The sequence below is a fragment of the Phoxinus phoxinus genome, assembly GCF_949152265.1.
Source record: "Phoxinus phoxinus genome assembly, chromosome: 15".
Classification (NCBI taxonomy): Eukaryota; Metazoa; Chordata; class Actinopteri; order Cypriniformes; family Leuciscidae; genus Phoxinus; species Phoxinus phoxinus.
The window spans coordinates 27,376,188-27,397,120 of record NC_136890.1 but is presented as its reverse complement, the minus strand read 5'-3'; the positions used below and the strand labels follow the sequence as shown (position 1 = coordinate 27,397,120).

General features: G+C 38.3%; 1 protein-coding gene across 7 annotated transcripts in view; it reads left to right on the top strand.

Moving 5' to 3' along the window:
- The window catches only part of cacna1ea (calcium channel, voltage-dependent, R type, alpha 1E subunit a), a 121,721-nt gene that overhangs the window by 42,658 nt on the left and 58,130 nt on the right, over positions 1 to 20,933 (top strand). For all 7 annotated transcript variants that reach the window (XM_079638746.1, XM_079638751.1, XM_079638750.1 and 4 more), the window contains exons 3-5: positions 2,649 to 2,915; positions 14,049 to 14,154; positions 14,765 to 14,904. In XM_079638746.1, the coding sequence (XP_079494872.1) occupies positions 2,649 to 2,915; positions 14,049 to 14,154; positions 14,765 to 14,904 (513 nt within the window). The remainder of the gene's footprint in view (positions 1 to 2,648; positions 2,916 to 14,048; positions 14,155 to 14,764; positions 14,905 to 20,933) is intronic.

Sequence of the window (20,933 nt, the reverse complement as noted above, 5' to 3'; positions counted from 1 at the left end):
TTTGCTTTGGGAACACAGCTCTAGTGACAATGACTAGGTTTGGGAACAGAGCAGCAGTTCCTCTGTCAGCACAGTCAGGCCACTCCCATGCTTTCCATGAGGCTTATTCAACAGATTGTTATGAAAACGTGTTGACGTTTGATGAATGCATATCCTACAATACTTCCTCCCTGCTTCTTTCATTCTGCTATTATCTTTATCTCTCTCTCTGACACACTTTCTTTCATTCTGCTACCATTGCACACACACATACACTCTTTTTTCCATCAACACCATGGAGCACAACTGTATTTTCACATTCTGTGAGTAATTGGCCATATGGATGGACACTGGCAGCTCGAGTGTTTGAGTGTTTCTCTGTGTGTGTGTTTGCTCCGTCTTATTTATAGAAGACCTCGATATAGGGCGCCTGCTTAAGTGTATACTGCTTCACCTACTCATCTCAGCTGGGAGAAGAGTATACACTACCTAAATGTATCTGTAATTGGGGCAAAAACCATGAGTTACATGCAGACACCCTGGATGCTATTGAAGACCATCAAATTCATAAAATAGGAAGTCATCAACTGTTTATTTTACATTTTTTTCCTCCTCTGCTTATCATCTGTGCTTCCTAAATCATCGTTTCTATTCACTTTTGAGAGGAAGAGAGAGAAGAAACATCTATTTTCATTCATCTTTCTGTGCTGTGCGATAATAACCTCAATCTGGAATGATCTACTGGGTCATTGGACTATTGCAATTTCCATCATCATTTTTATTAGCCGCATCCATTTCCACCCCTTCTGCGTGAGATCTCTCATTTTGCAGTTGACTATTATTAGCAGGTCCTTTCTGGCCCTTAAACTGTTCTGCTCATTAATTTTAAGGAGATTAAGTGACGTCACGAAATGCCTCACTTTCTCGCCTCACATTTGCTGTATTTCTTTTATTAGAATTTATTTATTTACTCATTTAAAAAATGGACCAATTGAGAAAGGATGTGGTAATGTTAGCTGTTTTTTTATTCCCCCTTCAAATAATGTGAAATTCAGTTTCTCTGTAACAGTATTATTTTAATGTCCCAGTATGGGGGGATATGAAGAAAATGTTCAAATATCTTCTGGGTGATTTACAGAAACTAGTATGACAAAATTTGCAGAAATAATGCACCCTGCATTAAACCTGCAGAAACATTTCTGATCTCTGACAGTCTTGTTCCACTGATCATATCTTGTCTTTTTTTTTCTTTGTGACAATTTGTGTCATCACTACTAGGCCAACCAGTACGATCTCGCGCACAAGCCTGTCAGTAGATCTTGCTCACGCGCCAGAAGAGCGAGTTTTAAACACCAATTATCTCTAAGCTCAAAGTCAGCTGAACAAGCTGCTCCCAGAATAGAGATGCTTACACTTGGTACGGTGTCTGTCTGATATGAGTGAAAAGAATGTTACAGTGCGTGCTATTGATAATCCTCAAACATTCTGGATTTGTTCTTAAAAAACAATACGAGTTCTGTATTGTTTCTTTATTTGAAATGTGTATAGGCTAAACTTAAAACATATAAGGTGGAAGCGGGATTTTATTGAGGGGTAGAGGTTAAAATGGCTCAGTGACGTCAGTGGGAAATCAACGTGTTTTAGAGACGGAAACGCCTTTTATGTCTGGCAATAACGTGAACCGAAGAATAGTTGACGTAACCTATATTTAGAAAGTAAATAATGTAATTTGTATTTCAGGCTAACTTGTGTACTTTCTGAGAAGGAACTATGCTACATGAAAAAGTCCTCACGACACGAGAAGGCGTTATATGTAAACGCTTAAAACTTTTGATGACTGGCGTTCATGCATTAAAAAAGGAGAAACAGTTTTTTCCCCTCCTGTTTTTAATCGCTCTCTGATATAAACCGTCAAAACTTACATTAGTTTTGACGGTATCGTATAACCTAGTATTTGCAGAAAAATAAAATAACCTATTCGGAAGGCATTTGCATGTCTATAGAGGTTGTCTCGCTTACAGTTAAACATATGCTCTGAGTAGCGGTTGGAGAGTCAGCACGCGCTCAGACACATTCGCGCTGTTGTGAGGGGTGGCCAAGCGCGCGTGCCAACCTTAAACAAACCACATCCGCGCCTCACCGCACACACAGTGAAGATGGAGCTTGTTGAATGCTGTCTCCGACGCGATTAAAAAGATTCAGAAAAGACCCAAAAACATTTACAATTAGTAAGTGGGATGGAAGAGTGACGAAGGAGGGCAAAACAGACCCGGAGACATTCAAAAACGATGGCTTTTTAGTTTTACCATGGTGTACTAATCATGGGTGCTGATTACTGTTCCTCAGAGAAGAGTTTGCTCTCCTCCTGTTAAAAAGAACATCTTCATGGGATGTACGACTGGATATTTGGATTATAAACGTTTTTATTCCACATTTTACTTTCAGGTAATGTTACTTTTGGTGTTTTGGCGTGTGTAAAGATATCTGTTGGAGTAAGCTACGTGTTGCGCGTGCTTGGAGGATGCAACGGTCGTTTATTTAGTCGTCGTTTGTCATAGCAGGAAAACTCTTGCAGTTTGGATGATTATTTGCAGTTCCGTGTGGAGGTAATCGCACTTTTGCACCTGTTGACAGAGGGGCTAAGATTTCTCTGTTTTTGCTCTACACAGAATGGCTCGCTTCGGAGACGATGTTCCCGGTCTGCTGGGAGCCGGGGATGGGGGTTCGGAGCGCAGTCGGAACCGGGATGCTCCTGCGGTATCCACAGGTGGAGTTTCACCAGCCTTCAAACAGACCAAAGCGCAGCGAGCCCGAACTATGGCCCTGTACAACCCCATCCCAGTTCGACAGAACTGCTTCACCGTCAACAGATCGCTCTTTATCTTTGGAGAGGACAACATCGTTAGGAAGTATGCTAAGAAGATCACAGAATGGCCATATCCTTTTGTCTAAACGGTAAAACACGCCCTGCCCCCTGCACGAACTCGGTGTTGACCGCACACGCAAATGTGTTGTCAACACGTTTTACAAAAGCACATGCAACTCCTGTGTTTATTTCTGCTGATCTGAAACTCAAAATGTATCAAGCTTGTATATGTTACAGTCCCCTCAAAATCTCTCCCTTAATTTCAGTTTACTTGGTTGCAAAAAATATGAACAGTTCAAAGTTTTGTTCAATCATTAAAATTATTTTGCACACTCTTGTGCATTCAAGGTTTTATATAATGGTTTCACGACTAGACTGTTTAAATTAAACATTTTTACACAATTATATAAATGTTTTCAATGCTAGGTTTGCATTTCTAAGATTTTCCCCTGAGAATATATCTTTTTTAATAATCTCTTGACATCCTTATTTCTCACCTACCCACTAACATATTGATTTGCATGTTCAAGATCTCATTGGCCTGGTAATGACACAAATTGAAAATTGATGTATTCTGTTTTTAAATGCATTGTAAATTACAAGATACACTTCCTGATATTTTATACTACGTAATTAATTGAACTGACTTGCTTTCAGGACCACGGACAGTTCATTACATTTTTCAGAGTCAGAAATATATCAGGAGCAGGGCTTTATAACTCGTGGATATAAATAATGAGGGTTAACAAGGATGTTGATTTAAGGGTTAGCCTAAGTATAGTGTGAAAGGACATATATGAAAGTTCCATATTATGTGTGTTTTAGCATTTCAAATTACAATCTGTGAGTAAGTGTATTTTATTGATGATGAGGTTTATGTTCTGTTGTGAGCTCTCTGTAATTTATGCTCTGCCAAGCTGGTTCCTGGTGATGAAGAAACATATATACAATTGTTGATGAGTTGATCAGGAGAGGGAGGAGAGGTAAACCCACCAACCACATAAACCTCACTGGAGGTTTTTGGACGCATGTCATTGATTACAGACTTCAAAGTGCCATGATGTGATTAAAAAAAGCCTTCTCTATGATGCAAATTAGATGAGTCAGTGACAGGACATGATAAGGCCGTCGACCATAGTTGTCACAGGTGTGCACTACTGGAACAATTGTTGGGTTTTCATTTGCCCTTTTTTAATGTCACAGCAGACTGCCCAGACATGTCTTAGCATTTGCTTAAATTAGGCAGAGCTCAGTTACTAACTGTAAAGAATCTATAAAAGCTTTGCCTTAATCTATAGTTATCACAGCATTTGGTGGTTTAAAACATTACAGTGTTTATGCTTTAAAGTCATTTTAAGGGAAAGTAAGAGTGTCGTTTGAAAGCCATTGCCAGGTGGAGCACAGTACATTTATTCAGTTTGAATAGAATCAGATTAATTCTACATAGAAACCCATCTATCGTCACATACTTTACAAATATGTGAAATACAGAGGTAATTCACCGCTGCCAATATTGGCTTTAAATAAAACTTGGTTGTCTATGCAATAGAAACACAATTTTTTTAATTGTGGGGACAAAAAGGCAGAAGTTCTGTAAAAGGAGCTCTGTCAAAAGTCCACCTGATGACGCAAATTTACATAATTCAGTGAAGTTTTGCTGACAAATATACACGGAAATCTGGATGCAGACATTGTAGCAATACAAAGCTGATTAAAAATAGCCGAACTTACTCTTTAAACAGCCAAAAATATTGTTGTGAGTATGATTGTTTATGTTTTAAAACATATTTCAGTGATTTTTGATGTTAGATTTGAAATCAGTTAAGCGGCTATCATAAGCTGCTCAGGCATCTAAAAACAAACGTCTAAATACGAAAGGAGTATGCATGATAAAAAGAGAAACTTCTCGCACTATGCAGGCGAGGGATGTAAAATGTGTGAACCTATCTGAGCCTTACACAGAGGTGTCATTTCCAAAGAAGAGAGGCTTTCGATAAAGTGTCTGTGTGTTTCCCTGCTCTTGTTTGACTCAAATCCTTTACTTGGGTTGAATGTCATTCCTGTTGTTTTGAATGCCATGAAGGAGAGATAAAATTAGAGCGGGTGCTTGCTGTAATCATGTGACGACAAGGTTTGGTTGTTGCCTTTGTAAGACAGTAGCATGCTTAATGTTACAAGCGGTTCTGCAGCCTAATGATGAAAGAAGGAGAGCGATTGAGGGCGGTGATATGGAAATGTGCTTATGTGCGTTGATTGATATGCCTTTGTGCGTTTCTGCTTTCATTTGCAACAACGTGACTCAGTATGTGTGTTTGTGCCTGGATGTTAAATTCAATTATAGCATCTATCTGGTCTTGGCTCTCTTGTGTATCTAATGGCCCACTTGCGACATAATGCAAGTGTCAGTGTCTGTGACCACTTTAGGCAGATTTTAAGCATATGGTCACACATCTCTCACTCTTAAGCTGAGAGCTTCAGGGAGCCGAAGAGATGGAAGCCCTGCTAATGGTGCTGTAATGACTTGGCCTTGCCCCAAAATAAATGCAACTAGAGTCTGTTCCTTAGAGAAAGGAGAAAACGACATCCCTCTGGGAGTGATTCTTAAGTGTATTACAAGGAAAGATAAACAGTGTAATTAAATGTATGTCGTAGACTCATTATGGATCAGATTTGATGTCATTATTAGCCAATGGTAATGAGTTTCATGTCTTTAGAGCTGTTCACACCCACCTGAGGAATTGCTTGTAGGAGCTCTGTTCCAAAACCTAGCAAGCTGCCTACAGAGGGAACATTTTAAGGCATCATAAGTGTGCTACTAAGATAAAGACTGTTCTAAAAGGTTGGTGTCTTAATTATGCAGCCTCCTAAGATACCTCAATTGACCACGGTTTTATCTTTCACGTAGAAGGCAATCCCATAATGAATTGAGAGAAAATCTCCAAGGTGACAGAAATATAAATAAATGATAAATAAATTGTGTATGCAGAATGCTGAAAATCTTAAAGTATTTCAGTATAATTAAAAATATTATTTGACAGAATATTAATATTATTATATATTTATATATATACTTCTTAAAGTATTGCTCAATTAGCTTAGCAACATTATCAAAATGAATTGTGATAAAATTATTTTACTTTTGTCTGTGCTTATGCTTATTAGACTTCACATATCATTTGTAAGTCGAGTGTCTGTCTTAGGGGCCATTCACAGAATGCATTTTTCCATTCCACTGCACCCCTTTTCCATTGGTTTCTGTATGTAAACACATGCTAGACAGACATGTTTGACTGTTTCCTTCGGGACAGCCTTTTGCAGTATCTAGAGAATGACCGCATTCTAAAAAATGCTGTGCTAAAGTTAAAAAGAAATTCAACTTTTAAAGGGGTGGTTGCTTTTCTAACTTTAGTTAGTGTGTAATGTTGCTGTTTTAGCATAGACAACATCTGCAAAGTTACAACGCTAAGGGAGATATTTGCTTTTGAAGAAATTGTTTTTAAGGACTAGGCTACAACAAACGGCTGGTAGGGACTCCCGGGTTAGTGACATCACTAACCCTAAAATTTACATAGACCCTGCCCCCGGGAACACGCAGCGCATGTTGAGAAGAGGAAGAGTTGTTGTAGTCGAGCACATTTGTGAGTCTGCTCTCAAGCTGTCACATATGTCTTTTCACATGCAATACAGTACGTAACACAAATGCAATAGCATGTCACTCTGTAGACATCTTACAACAGTTCCCACACAAGCGATTTTATAGATTATCATGACAGAAAATGCTAATCAATGACTTGAAGATAGTTAACTATCAGCAACATAAATCCATCAACTGACCATTCAGAAACGTCCTGTTGCATTCTACTTTTTGTCACTTTTTCTTGAGTCTCTCCATCATTGTCTGACTCCAGTTTAAACAAAAGGCAGAACAGTTTCTGACATGTTATTGCTTGTCTGCATGAGGTAATCGGAGCTGCTAACACACACACACCAGCTCTTGAAGCTCTTGTGCCGGGAGCAGCAGTTTATTTGCATTTAAAGGGACACACACAAAACGACACGTTTTGCTCACCCTCAAAAAGGGACAATTTAAAAATGCTGTAAACAATAATCTGTGGGGTATTTTGAGCTAAAACTTCACATACACACTCTAGGGACATCAGAGACTTATTTTACATCTTGTGAAAAGGGGCATTATACCCCCCCTTTAAATAAAAAAATGTGTCTCTAGACCTTTTTTCCCCCCCATTCCACTGACGTGGTCCAGCGTTTATGTATGAACCGTCCCTAAGAGCACTATTTGTGTGGCATGCAGAGAAGCTGCCTATGTAGTCATTCCAAATCAGTCATTTATGAAGTTTCATGAATTTTAGGAGGCTGACTTAGAGCCCAGCTATACTGTATGTAGGCAGCTCACTATGGTTTTGGAACAGAGCTCAGGTCTGGTCTCATTTTCTAACCTACATATGCATTTCAGATACATCCTAAATGATAATGGTTCTTGTTGCATTAGATTGCACTGTATGACAGCTGTGGCAGAGCAGGAAAAGTATTAACCCCTGCCATGTCATAATTATAATGCAACCAAACAATGTGGGAACAGCTGTTGAATAAGACTTATCTAGGTGCATTTCGCTGTCAAACAAAGACATTGTGACCTCCCCAAGGGCAAATCATCTCTCATGTTTTTGTCAAGCTCTTTTTGAGTGTTTTTCTAGATGCTGATGACCTAATATGTCATCAGGATAATACTGTTCATTGTTATGGTTTCCTCAAGGTTACATCGAAGATCTTTTTTAGTTTGCCCCTTTAGCTTTGGCAAAATGTCATCTTTAGCTTTGGCAAAATACGATTAGCTTTGGCAAAATACCATCTTGTTCCAATTTAGATGCATGTGTCTCCCACACATTGTTCATTCGTATTGGAGGAACAGTCAGCTTTTGCATGTGGTGATATCGGATGCTGCCCAATTTTGCTCATTTTATTTTTTCAAATAACAAACTTTCCTTTTTTAGATTTGCTAATTTGATACATAATGGGATTTGACCAGAGCAGGAAGTTCTAATTGTGGACTCTTGGAATATATCTGAAATCAGTGGCTTTTGAAAAGGATTATTGAAGCTTAAGCTTGTTAACATGGATTTGTGTTATATCATTCATGCATTTATAATGGATTTTAATTAATTAATTATTTTATTTCCTGTTGTGGATACATAATTTGCTGTGCAATAACATTAGCTATTACTCTGTGTCCTAACCAGGTGTCACATGGAAAGTGATTAGTCTGTCCAGCAAAAATACTGCAGAAAGTGACGTTTACATTTACAACCAATTGGAATATAAATGTTTCATGTACATTTATGAGGAGAAGAATTTTGGACCAGTGAGATAAAAGTGGGCTGCACTGCAGGAATAAAAACCAAGCAATCAACAAAATGTCCTTTTGCAAAATCAGGTATGATGGGGAAAAATGTAGTTTAAAATGTTTATAAATTTTTTTTTGAATTTTGAATTATATTTATCTATTGTAAATTATGTAACGGAGAGTGAATTTGTGAAAAAAGACACACCTCTCCTCATATGTACACACAAACATGCACACACACAGAGGCCTGTGGAATAACCAAAGGTCACACCGGTTTGCAAAACAGCATGTTCACGAGCCTTGTGTGGTGCAGCATCGACAACCTGTGTGTGAGAGAGCGGTAATTTAGGAAAGCTTTGTTTGAAGTGCCGCTCGACGTGTGATTTGAGCTCAGGCTGATGAAGCGCTGGGAGGTGGGACAGAGATGTGTCTGGAGAGAAATGCATTCATTTGGTGGATTGGAAAACTTACAGATGGAGTCATTAGGGAAGAACATGTTTGTTAGGGTGTGTGTAGGCAGTGAATGTTGAGGAGGGGTGGAAGCATGTGTTGTTTCCTCTGTTAGTGACGCACATTAGAAGTAGGGCTGCAACAAACGATTATTTTGATAATCGATTAATCTAACGATTATTGGACCGATTAATCGACTAATCGTCTATTATATTGCCGACTAATCAGTAAGTTTGGAATGATTATTCAGCCTTTTCAATAAGTTAAAACATTGAGTTATACATATTATAATCTTAAAAAAAACAACAACAAAAAACACTTCAGCTTTTGAAATGGTGTTTTAATGAACTTTAATGAACCTCCAACTAAACAGGTCAACAAAAATAAATCAGCTGCATTGCAGACAAAAATATGTTTGAATGTAAATATCTCTTGGCAGTAGTATTAAGAGCTTTATTTCTAAAACCAAGTGTTCAGTTTATTGAAAAGCAGTAAGTAACAACAAGTGTCCTTTCTGCACTGGCTTTTTTGGATTTTCAAATAAGTGCTGAATTAAAATGAAGGAAGGTCAGCATATCAACATGTTCACGTGACAAGCTTGCTCTTTTTAGTGAGCAAATGTTTCCTGCAGCTGAGAAGATCCGTTCTGCTGGAGTGGATGTTGCAGGAATGCAAAGAAAATATATTTTTTGCAAAGAAAAAACATTTTATTTTAACTCTCTTAGTGGTTAAGTCATCATCTTTACTGGGTGTTTAGTTTGAAATCTAGAAGCAATTCACACTAAGGTAACAGTTTAATTTGTAAACATTAATGTATTTAGCCTACTAACATGAACTAACTAATATGAGCAGCACATTTGTAACATTATTCATTTTTGTTAACATTTTTGTTCATGTTAGTTCATTGTGTTTATATTAATGTAATAGCTAACGTATTTACCTAATAGTGTTACAATAATAAAAACAGCCCTGACTCCTAAGCTCGATCAAGCTTTATTCTATGCAAAATAAATAATCACATTACTGTATTTATATTATAATTTTTAATATTATCACTTTTATCAATGGTAGTATTGCATTATCAATGGTAGTATTGCATTCTCTAATAAAGAGATTTACAACTAGTTAGTTAGCTTCACCTGGAGATTGAACGCTCACCTCTCACCGCCTCCTTTTGATCCGGGATGCTTTCTCTTAAGTGCTCCAACATATGTTGTGCTCCCGTGAAACGCAAGCTCAAACGACAGCAATTTTAGTTGGCAGTTTTGTGAAACTTTCCCACACCTTACTGGTCCGAACTCGCTTACACTCCGCCATAATTCGCCGTTTATTTACTGTCTATGTAATTCGCGCTGTTTTTTCTTCTACCGCAAAAGCATTTGTAACGGCTGCATTACACTCTAGCGCTACAGCGTCGTAGCGGTCAAAACGCGATATTGCAGGCCCATACATTGGTCACGTGAGATCAAACGACTACTCGACAACAAAGATATTTGTCGACAATTTTTTATTGTCTACATTGTCGACAATGTCGACTAATCGTTTTAGCCCTAATTAGAAGGAGATCATCAGGTGATGTCATTATTTGACGTCACAGTACAGTTTCCGAAGTGGGCCGATTTGGCCGTGGGGTCAGGTGGACAGGTTGTTTGTGGCGGATCGATGGCGTCTATGGGAAGGACAGGGCTTAATGAAGCGAGTGGGCCGCTGTGCCGCTCGGCCGGTGGGGAAGCCACAGCTGTTCATTCCTCTGATCCCCACTGTGTGGCTGAGGGAGGAAATACCCCACCGTGCCCATGCTTACTCAATAATTGATCCTGTCAATCGGCCCTGTGCCTCCCTCCATTGAACAGAAGAGGGAGAAACAGAAGATGTGGTAGAGGCTGTTAAGGACCTCTTCATTTGTCTTAATCAGGTTTGGAAAACCACCTGAGGAATGAGACTTTTAAAGTCAATATCAAATGAACCCTCTTTGCTTTCCTAATTCATGTTCCTGATCTTATCATGCCTGGTCTTATTAGTCTAAAGCAGGGGTTGGCAACAGGCGGCCCGCGGGCCAAAACTGGTAATATCTGGCCCGTGCCCGCAGCCAGATTATTTTGCTAGCGGCTGCTTCTGAAATATCTGTCATGACAGCAACAGTTACTCACAATCACTTTGTCACTTTAAAATAAAAGTACGAGAATTTTTTTGCAGCAATGTTTTATTTTGAGATTAATTGAGAGCTTTTAATTTGTAAAGTTCTGAAAGACATTCAAAAGAGTCCGAGGATCGCTAGGCACACCTCTAAAATAGCTGTCATGAAATGTCTAATCTTATATTCTTTGCAAACAGCGACAACTTCGTTGCAGATAAGACACACCGGCTTTGCATTTACAAAACTAGGTAAGATGAACGGTTGTCTTTCCATTCTTTTTTGTATGCCCTATTTTCACTGTCAACTTTCCAGACTTTTTGATAGTGCCATTTTCGCTCTCCAGCTAGCTTAAGTGTTAACATCACTCGACGAAATAGCCTACCTCCAGCGCGCAAACAATAAAAAAAAAATGCAGTTTAGTAGGCTACTTGAGGATGCCAAGGAATAAATCGAAGTTTAAAAGTAGGCTACGTCAAATAATTATTACAATAAGTTAGACTCCATAGTTTAACAAGCAAATTAACACATTTATTATTCACAATATGGAATGAGGAAATAAAACATAGTTTGTTAAGAGCAGGACTCAAACATGCCATTAATGGGCTCATTCAAGTCCTCTTTTATTTTTTGAGTTATTTTTATCCATTCTGTGTGTTTTAGCAAGGCGGGATATGTTGCAAGATGTGGGTCAGACATGATTTTGACCACTTCATTAAGTTTTGTTTTGTAGAAAGCCTTTCTTTAAAGTGAATTTCGTTTTGTATAAATTGTATCTTAATTTGAATCAATGTTTCATCAACAAATTGCCTGGATTTAATAAATAAGAAGCAATATAGCAGACAATATAATCAGGACATGGAGGCGCCGGCACGATTGTATTGCTCGTGAACTGGAGCTCGCTTCATAAATGAACTGAAACTCAGTGTATAAGCTGCCTCACAGACACGAGTAATATATATAGAAAGCTTAAAATGTCTACTTTTAAACAAAACAATTCAAAACGAAAAGAAAAGAAATAGACTACTCTCTGCTTATGTAATCCGTATGAAATGTGTATCTCTCTGAAGCTTCTATTGGATTGAAATGCAATTCATTCTTTTTACTCATTGAAAAACACTTACATAGGCCACATCTTACACGGCTATTTTGAAATCTCTTCCAGTAGAAATACAATGTAGAAATAGAGTCAGAGAAAGAGGAAGAGAGAGAGAAAGTTTGCTCATAAAGTCACTAAAGTTAGATGTTTGTGAACAGCGATACCTGCGTGATCCTGTGGCTGGACTATTCAGTACTATTCAACTTATTAAGAGCTGATCTGGATAAATATTGAGTATCGTGTGTCATGGTGGATACAGTGAAAGGATGTTTGTGTAGTCAGTATTGATTGTACGAATGCATTCAGCAGCATGTAGAGAACACTGATGGCTCAGAGACCATATTAACTCTGAGTACTGACTTATGGCAGCCAGGAGAGAGCCTGTTGCCACGGAGACCGCTCTCTCTCTCTGTCTCTCTTCTGCTCTTTTAGATTGTAATGGCTGCAGTCTTTCTTTCTCTCTTTCTGTGACTCTCTGGCATTGTTTCACTTTTCATAAAAACTAAAATAACCTCTGTGTATTAATTGACTCCAAATTAAGTCTTGAGAAATTAAATAAAGCGTTTCCTAACCTGGTGAGATGCAACAAGTTACATTTTTATGACTTAGTTGAAAAGAAATACTGTATGAAACTGCAACATTATAGCCTAATCAAAGCATAGCACACTGTAGCATAGGGATGGCAGACTCATTTTTAGGTCAAGAGCTGTACTGGGGGACACACCTTTTTTTAAATATGAAATCATGTATGAAATGTGCATGGAGTGGAGTGATGCATGCAGAGTGTGCGGACAAAATATATTTACATAAAACATAAATACAGCCTATTTAGTTTGGTGTTACTTTTTACATTTTCCTCTGTGTATTCGTTTTATCACTAGTTTATTCTTCTCTATTTTCCATCTTAAATAACCTAAACATACTGTCCATTTTATAGAACACCAATATCAGAACATATGTTGTTTTTACTGTTCAAAGCCAACATATTGACACTAGCATCATGCTACTGGAACTCTACGAAGTCTGAGCTTAATTTAATTAACACAAACTGAGGGATAGAAAGGCACATAAGAGAGAGAGACTTCCCCAGAGGTCTGTCCTCCAGCTCCCTGTTATATTTGCACTGAACTCTCTTTCTTCTTTGTCTTAAGCAGATTTGGGCTCTTTTATTTACTGTTTTTTTTAATCCCCACACACACACTGGCAGAAATTGGCAGAGGCCACGTTTCAAAATCCAACATTTTTCTGTACACATGCAAATCAGTGGCTGGCTGTGAACTCACAACCACCAGGGGTCCTGAGAACATCTTGTAAACTTGAAGTTAAATAGCTGCTCTCTTTCATTTCACTGTGCAAGACAACAGTCTTCATGCACTCTTTGGGCATGTAAGTTTGTGTTTGAGAAAGCATCCTTTAGTGCCAGCCTGTAATGTACTGCTGCAGTATACTGGCACATTTTACATCAGCAGCCTTGTACGCTGAAAAACTTTTACATTTTGTAGTCAAGTCTTTGAAATTTTAATAGGAAGTACAGATTTTTCTAAAACTCACAAGCCATAGTGGTTCAGTCTGTCAGATTTGTGAGTGAATCAAGTAAATCAGGTTTACAAAGGATAGCGAATTGGTCTGAAAAAAAGGTTATTATTAAATCTGTAAGCATATGTAAGCAAAGTAATGGGAATGCATTGGTTTTGATTGTGACTCCATTCAAACTTTGTTTGTTTTTTTAAAGTGTTAAAAGTTTTTTTTGTACATTTGTAAAAAGAAATGTAATGCAATACATTTCTACCATTACTCTGACCCTTTAATTTTTTATTGGCTGTTTTGCTAATGAACCAGTAAGACTTGAGCAAATTAAATACTAGGTTTTTAATAGTATTATTCATTGTTATGGTTTGTATGATAAATGGCAAGTGAAAAGTCTTTAAATGCTTCAACCAGAATATGTTTTTTACCGCCACGTGAACCACTGTGGTTACTGCGGGAAATGCATTTCTACTCTTGACTAATAGGTGGCGCTATAACCATAGTGCTGTTTAACTTTGCACAGTGAGCACAGCAACAGTGGGATCTTGTGTTAGTGAGTACACTAATGATCAAACATCAATAGTTGCAACATGTCTTAATTATGTACTATTCCTTAACCTTCCTCCTCAACTCCGTTTGAATACATGATCCTGGCCACCATTATCGCCAACTGCATCGTCCTGGCCTTGGAGCAGCACCTGCCTGGAGAGGACAAGACGCCCATGTCAAAGAGACTTGTGAGGACACACCTACTCATTTACATATACTCCCCTCCTCATCTTCCATTTTTAGCTGATTTTCTGATTTCATTTGAAATAATTGAATATAGATTCATCATTTTGGCCTAGTTATTTACTTATAGATGTATTTCTAGTAATTTGTGTAATGAGAAAGATGTTATACTCTAAGTCTAAGAGACCACAGTTATACTCTAAATGTAGCACAGCCCTTCTCTCTTGTGCTTTCATATTCTTTCCTTCCTCGTATTCTTTGTTCTTGACAACTTTATTCAGACTGTAGTCCCCCATTGAATTGCTCACCACAAGCTAATTATTCCCATTCAAAGAGTATTTCCATACTGTTTTACTTTAGTGACATATTTCAGAGAAGTCCTTGTTTAAATAGAGGCAAGTAGCGACACTCGCCTCACTAAACAAAACCTAAATTAAAACCAGGTTCTTAATAATTGCTGTTCTTGGAGATTAGTTGAATAGAACATTCTGGCTATGTGTCAAAATCTAATGTGCACCCAACCTAGATGGCATTATTTTAGGCTGAGTTTAAATTCTAGGTTTTTCATGTAGGTAGTTTCTGTTGTCTCACACCCAATCCATTTTCTTTTCTCAGGAAAAAACAGAGCCCTACTTCATAGGAATGTTTTGCTTAGAAGCTGGGATAAAAGTCATTGCTTTGGGATTTGCATTCCACAAAGGCTCGTACCTGCGGAACGGCTGGAACGTGATGGACTTCATTGTTGTTCTGAGTGGGTGAGTAACAGGTGCTACTATCTTCTGAATGATGCTGAGTTTGCTGATTTAAACATTTCCATGTCAGGGTCAAGCATCTTCATTTGTTTCAAATTTCATTGCATGGTTTCATTGCATTCCACATTTACTTGAAGTAAAATTAGTTTGAGGATTTTGCACTGTAGATGTGTAGAGTGTGTCCTTGTGGGCAACTTTCTGCATTGGCGAGATGTTGCACAACAGAAGGTTGTGGATTTGCTGAAATTCAATGGACTTTCACCTCATTTTACCTCAACAAACTCTGCTTGATTGAATCATCTGGGGAGAGTGTTAACTTTCAGACCAGGCTGAGTGGAGAAATGAACAGCACCTTGAAAACACTCCATCGCCAAGAACAGATATTGCGTTAGTGCTGTTAAAACAGCAGTGTCAAGATGTGCTCTCCTCAAGGGAAAGGCTGCTGAAGTTTTCATTTGCAGAGTAAACCACAATTTAGAAGCTTGGATGAAGGGCAGAGGCCATTTTACTTTGTACCGTAATATTTATCATCTGTTTTTCAGAGAAGGGAGCTATCTAAAAGAGAAAGGAGGGAGAGAGAGGGAAAGAAAAAGACAGACACACACATACACAGTGCAATGTAACGATACATATGAAATATTAATCACTGTCATAGTGTTAAAGTACAAAGGGAGATGGGCTTCTTAGAGAATTTCACATGATTCCAGTTCGAATTCATTATTGATGAGCACTGGATCTTTGTCTGGTTTAAGAGAGGAAGAAAACGCGAGAAAGACTTTAACCTCTCAACCCCGTATTTCTTATTAACTCGTTAGTTGTTCACTGACACCTGACATGCACACACAGCAATAACAACACAGACAAACACCCTGGAATATATCTGTGATGTGTAAGTCATTTTAGAGACGGCACAGGAGCAGCGTTGAGGTCTCGTAATCATAAGGTTTTTTGCTGACTGAAAGTCTAAAGACCGTTTATCCTGATTCGCATCAAGGCATTTATCAAAATAATTGCAATACTTCTCTTTGACATCAGCATGAAAAGTGCTTTAGTAGTGTTTCCTAAACAATTATTCCTAAACACCCCCACCGTTATTACTACAGTACACATGTACAGTAACATATACAAGGAGATTGTAGAATAAAGTGTTACCATTTTTTTTATTAATGTTTTTGAAAAACGTGTCTTATGCTTAATCAGGCTACATCTATATGATCAAAAAACCCAGTAAAAGCAGTAATATTGTGATTATATGTTTACAATTAAAAATAACTACGATAATTTATATTTTAATAGATCTTAAAATGTAATTTATTCCTGTGATTGCAAAGCTGAATTTTCAGCATCATTACTCCAGTCTTCAGTGTCACATGATCTTTCAGAAATCATTCTAATATGCTGATTTTTTGTTTAAAAAAACATTTATTATTATTATCAATGTTGAAAACACTTGTGCTGCTTAATGTTTTATAGAAACTGTTATTCCTTTTTTGTTTTCAGGATTCTTTGATGAACAGAATGTTTCAATAATATAATTTATTTGAAAAATATAAATATTTTGTAACATTGTAATGTGTCTTTACTGTCACTTTTGATCAATTTGATGCATCCTTGCTGAAACAAAGTATTAATTTCTGTAACAATAATCTTACTGACCCCAAACTTTTTGTGCGTATGCTAAACAAAATAATACTATTTTTAATTAATTAATCACTGGTTCTTTTTGATTGATTAATTAAAAGAATCAGTTCATCAGTTCATAAAAGTAATTTGTTCATTAAATGGACTCAACTGTCATGCTGCATGCTTTTTAGTAGCAGCTAGTAGTTTTGTCTATTGTCTGTGTGTTAATGTTTCATCACATTCAGACTGCAAGGCTTGCAAGCTGCAATGCATTTTTTCCCCATGTTGATTAAGTTGCACAGCTGCTGAATAGTGGTCCAGAAAACACAGATTTACAGATAAAATCATGTTAAAAGTGTTTTAACTATTTATAATTTTTTGTTTAAATTCTAATGTGTATATAATAATATAATTATGTATTTCTTAATGCCCTCAATGTTGTGTTGTACAACTGGATGTGTCTATGTGCGTGTGATCAGACTCTCTGGCATCTTGGTTAGATTTCCATGCTGGCACCACCCACATAATTATCTGGTAATCTTTAAATGATGATGTCAGAGTTGAAATTGTTTGAATGTTGAATGTCATGTTGCTACACTTAAACTGTGTGCAAAGTGTTGCCCGTTAGCTGGATGATTACTAGAGTTCAAATCATAATTTTTCTAATGGAACAAGGGTGTTAAGTCAGTGGTGTTTTGCTAATGTGTGTAGAGGGGATGTAGGCATTCAGTTTTTCAAGTTTTCTCTGTTCCTTTCACTTGCGCTTATCCTGTGTTCCTCCGTCTAGATGAGATGGTGAGGCAGTATTTCATCAAAGCCTTGCACCCTCATTAGGAGTTGAGTGAAGATTATAAGATCTGGTGGCATCAGATGAGTCATCATCGCTCATTAGATTTTAATGAAGTCAGTTGCACAGAGAACAAGAAGAAAGAATGGAAAATGAATGAGAGGGAACAGGAAGAGGATGGAAAGCTCATCAAACATGACATCATTGTTACTACATACATTTTTTTATTCAAACTTGACTTGAGCATACATTTTATTACTGGTTACGGCAGTTATTATATTTATTTGATTAATTTCAAGACATTATTTAGTTGTTTTTGTGGAATACTTGCAAGAGTGGCATGCCAAGTAATTGACTACAAGTAGTGCACAATGCTTTTGTCTTACTAAATGGGACTTTATGGTTACTTTCACACTGTTGGTTTTTGAGATTGAGAACCGCATTTACTTACAGGTGTAAGTCTCGAAATGTCCCGTTTACACAGCAAGCAACTTACAGTAGCATCTCAAATACTGTCAAACCCGTATTCACTTACCAGTAAGCGACAGTGGCCAAAGTAATATCAACACAGCACAGGCTTTTCCGAGAATCTGGTTGTGACTCCTGAAAATGTACAGGTGTGAATTTGTTTATAGAATGCGGTTGTCACTCCTGTAAATAACTGAACTCTGTGTGAACGTAACCATAAGGACTTAAATACAGAACTGACAACCGTATTCTGTTGCTGTGCGAATGTGGCCTATTTATCCATCAGGGGCTGTATTACAGAAACATCTTAACTTAGAATCTTATCCTATCAGTTTAGAATGACAGGGTCCTGCCCTGACAGTCCTGTCTGTCTTGCTTCTGTTCAATGTTTCTTTGTTTGTCTTGTGTCTGAGCGCATGGCTCTCCCTCTGTTTGTGTTGGCCATGTGCTCCTCTTGTCCAGCCTCCTCATTTCCAGTTACCATGCCCACTTGTTTAGTCTTCTTTTGCTTGAGTGTGTTCATTTGTTCCTCATGTGCTTTGCTCCCTTTATTTCCACAATGTGGAAAACACGAACGGAATCGCAGAATCCAGTCATAAAAAACGGAATTTACTGTACAACGCGGAATTTCATGGAATTTGTAGAATTTATGATGAATAAATAAAAACCAGTTCAGTACACTTAAATTGTACACTTTTTGAAACTGCAAAATAGCGCCAGGGAACTTTTGCGCCGGAACACGTTGTTCCGCTCTTTTCTCTGAACTGCCCCCGGGAGCGCAAGTTCATTCCCTAATTTTCCAACGTGCGTCTGTGGAGGGAAAAGTTCGCTGTGCGCGGGTGCAAAATAGGAATGATACATGCGTCGGTGTACAAAGTCTATTGCGCTGGGTGCAAGATAGGGCCCAAGAAGTTTTTGTAATACAACTGCTTGAACAGATTGGTTTCTGAAAAGTTAGCATTAGGTGAAAAGCATTTCAGTTTGATTGAAAATTACAAAGGCAAACTTTATTTTCTTGGAAATAACATGCTCTGTGCTAAGTCATGCACTGTGAGATCAGGAACATGTCTCAAAGTAAATAGGTTTACATATTGCCTGGTTCATACTAACGCTTTGTTGACACGAAATTCATGTGTCATTTCCAGTGTCACTGCATTCACAGTTATCAGTGCACGTGGGTGTGTTTTTGTGCTAGTTATCATTCCTCTGCTCTTGACTGTGTCTTAGCAGCGTTGTGCACAGGAAGTACAGATTAGCGCAGTATGGTGGCATCGTGCAGAAGTCTGATTGTATAGTCACTGTGAGTAGGTGGATAAATGGGTTGCCAGTCCTTCCTTAAAGCCTATTATCGGCTGGCTTAGGACTCCAGTCATTTAAATGCAAATGGTGTCTTTGCAATCTTTGGCCTCCTAGCAAGTAAACATCCAGCACCCAGAATCTTGGGGAATGAGAGGACCTCATCCCTAATGACATTAATAAGCACTGGTGTCTACTAGTCACCCGCCCCCTCTTTAAGCTGTGGGCATGTGGCATGGTGTACTCCCCTCGCACTCTGTCTGTGCCTCTGCGGCTCTGCCAAACACATAGAGCTCTCTCAGAGACCCTGATAAGCATCCTTCAGATCCACCAACATCACTCTGCACTGCCAATTTTAAGAAAACATGCATGCGCGACAGTAAACATGATTTTTTTTGGATGGTGAAAATGGTAGAATTCCTCTGGTAAATTACTTGAGACCTTAGAAGTGACAGCAAAGATCAGTATAGAATACAGTCTCTCTCTCTTTTTAAACATTAAAACATATTTAAACAGATAAATTAAAACAAATTAAGAATCAAGCATATGTAAACTTTTGAACTGTTTAATTTGTGGAAATTCAATGAAACAGATTATTCAGGTCAGTACTAAATAAGCAACAAAATGCAATTCTTAAATTCCCCCTTTTGGCTTGCATGCCATGCTTTTCTGGATTCCATCAACATTTACACCGTCATTGTTCCGTTGACCCCATGTTCAATATGCACATCCTTCCGTTATAATTCAATTAGAATGGCAGAATCAGTGTCGGAAAAACACACTAAGCTCCAATTAATGCTAGGTTATCATGCATGGTGACAGGTAGCAAATATAAACACACATCCTAATGAGATTGTGTGCCTGGTCTGCTTCACATAAACCCAGCGGTAGCCTAATTATCATAAACAGCTGTTGATTAATTGATTGGTCAGTTTAAATCTGTGCTCTCCATCTCCCCACGGTTGTTTGCTCTAAAGAAACCATGGCGTGAGCCTGCAATCATTTCTACTCTTGACAAACAGACAGAAGCATATAGGCTCCTGACAGGAGTTATAAGTTCGTCTGCCGGGAGCCAGTCGCACCGCGGAGGTGTCCACGCTCTGACAGGATAGACAGCTGTCATCCGTGCATGGCCCCCATTGTTCTAGCAGGGTTTACACCCACGCTATTTTAAGAAGCGCTAGGCTCCAAGGGACAATGCTGTAATGGAGAGAGCTGGATGACGAGAGAGCAGGAAAAAAGAGCCTGCCTTAGTTTTTCCTCAGCTCACCTGTCACAGGCTTGCTAGAGGAAACCCAGGTGATATATTCATAATGAGGAGCATACAGAAGACAACATCAGCTGGACTATAGATAACACTAGTTTGCACATGGGGAGAAATATGGGCTGCATCCCTTTTGTAAAGATGGCTGTGCGTTTGTTTCTCTGGTGCATAAGGTCTACACAGGCCTGCCGTGCAATCTGGGGGCCTGTATCATGCTATTTTCAAAATATTAGGATTTAGGATGCTCTAATTCAATTCTTGCATTTGCCATGTATGAGAACAAGCATGTATGCTGGTGTGCATGCACATGAGCTTGTGTGCTTCATGTGTACACATTGTGTGTTAATTATAGCGCCTGTCTGCTAGCTGCTCCTTTACTGAGCCACGTGTCTAGCACAATACAGCTTCTTCTGGATAATGCATTCACACACTCTATCATTACCTCAGCTGCTGATGTAAGAACAGCAGGCATGAGTCTTGACTACGTGATGCAGATGCTCAGTGAGCAGGAACATATCATGTCACACTAGAAGTTGTGCTTGTAAAGAGCTGTCGAGAAGCTGTTGTAAAATCATGTTTCTATGTTATCGAACA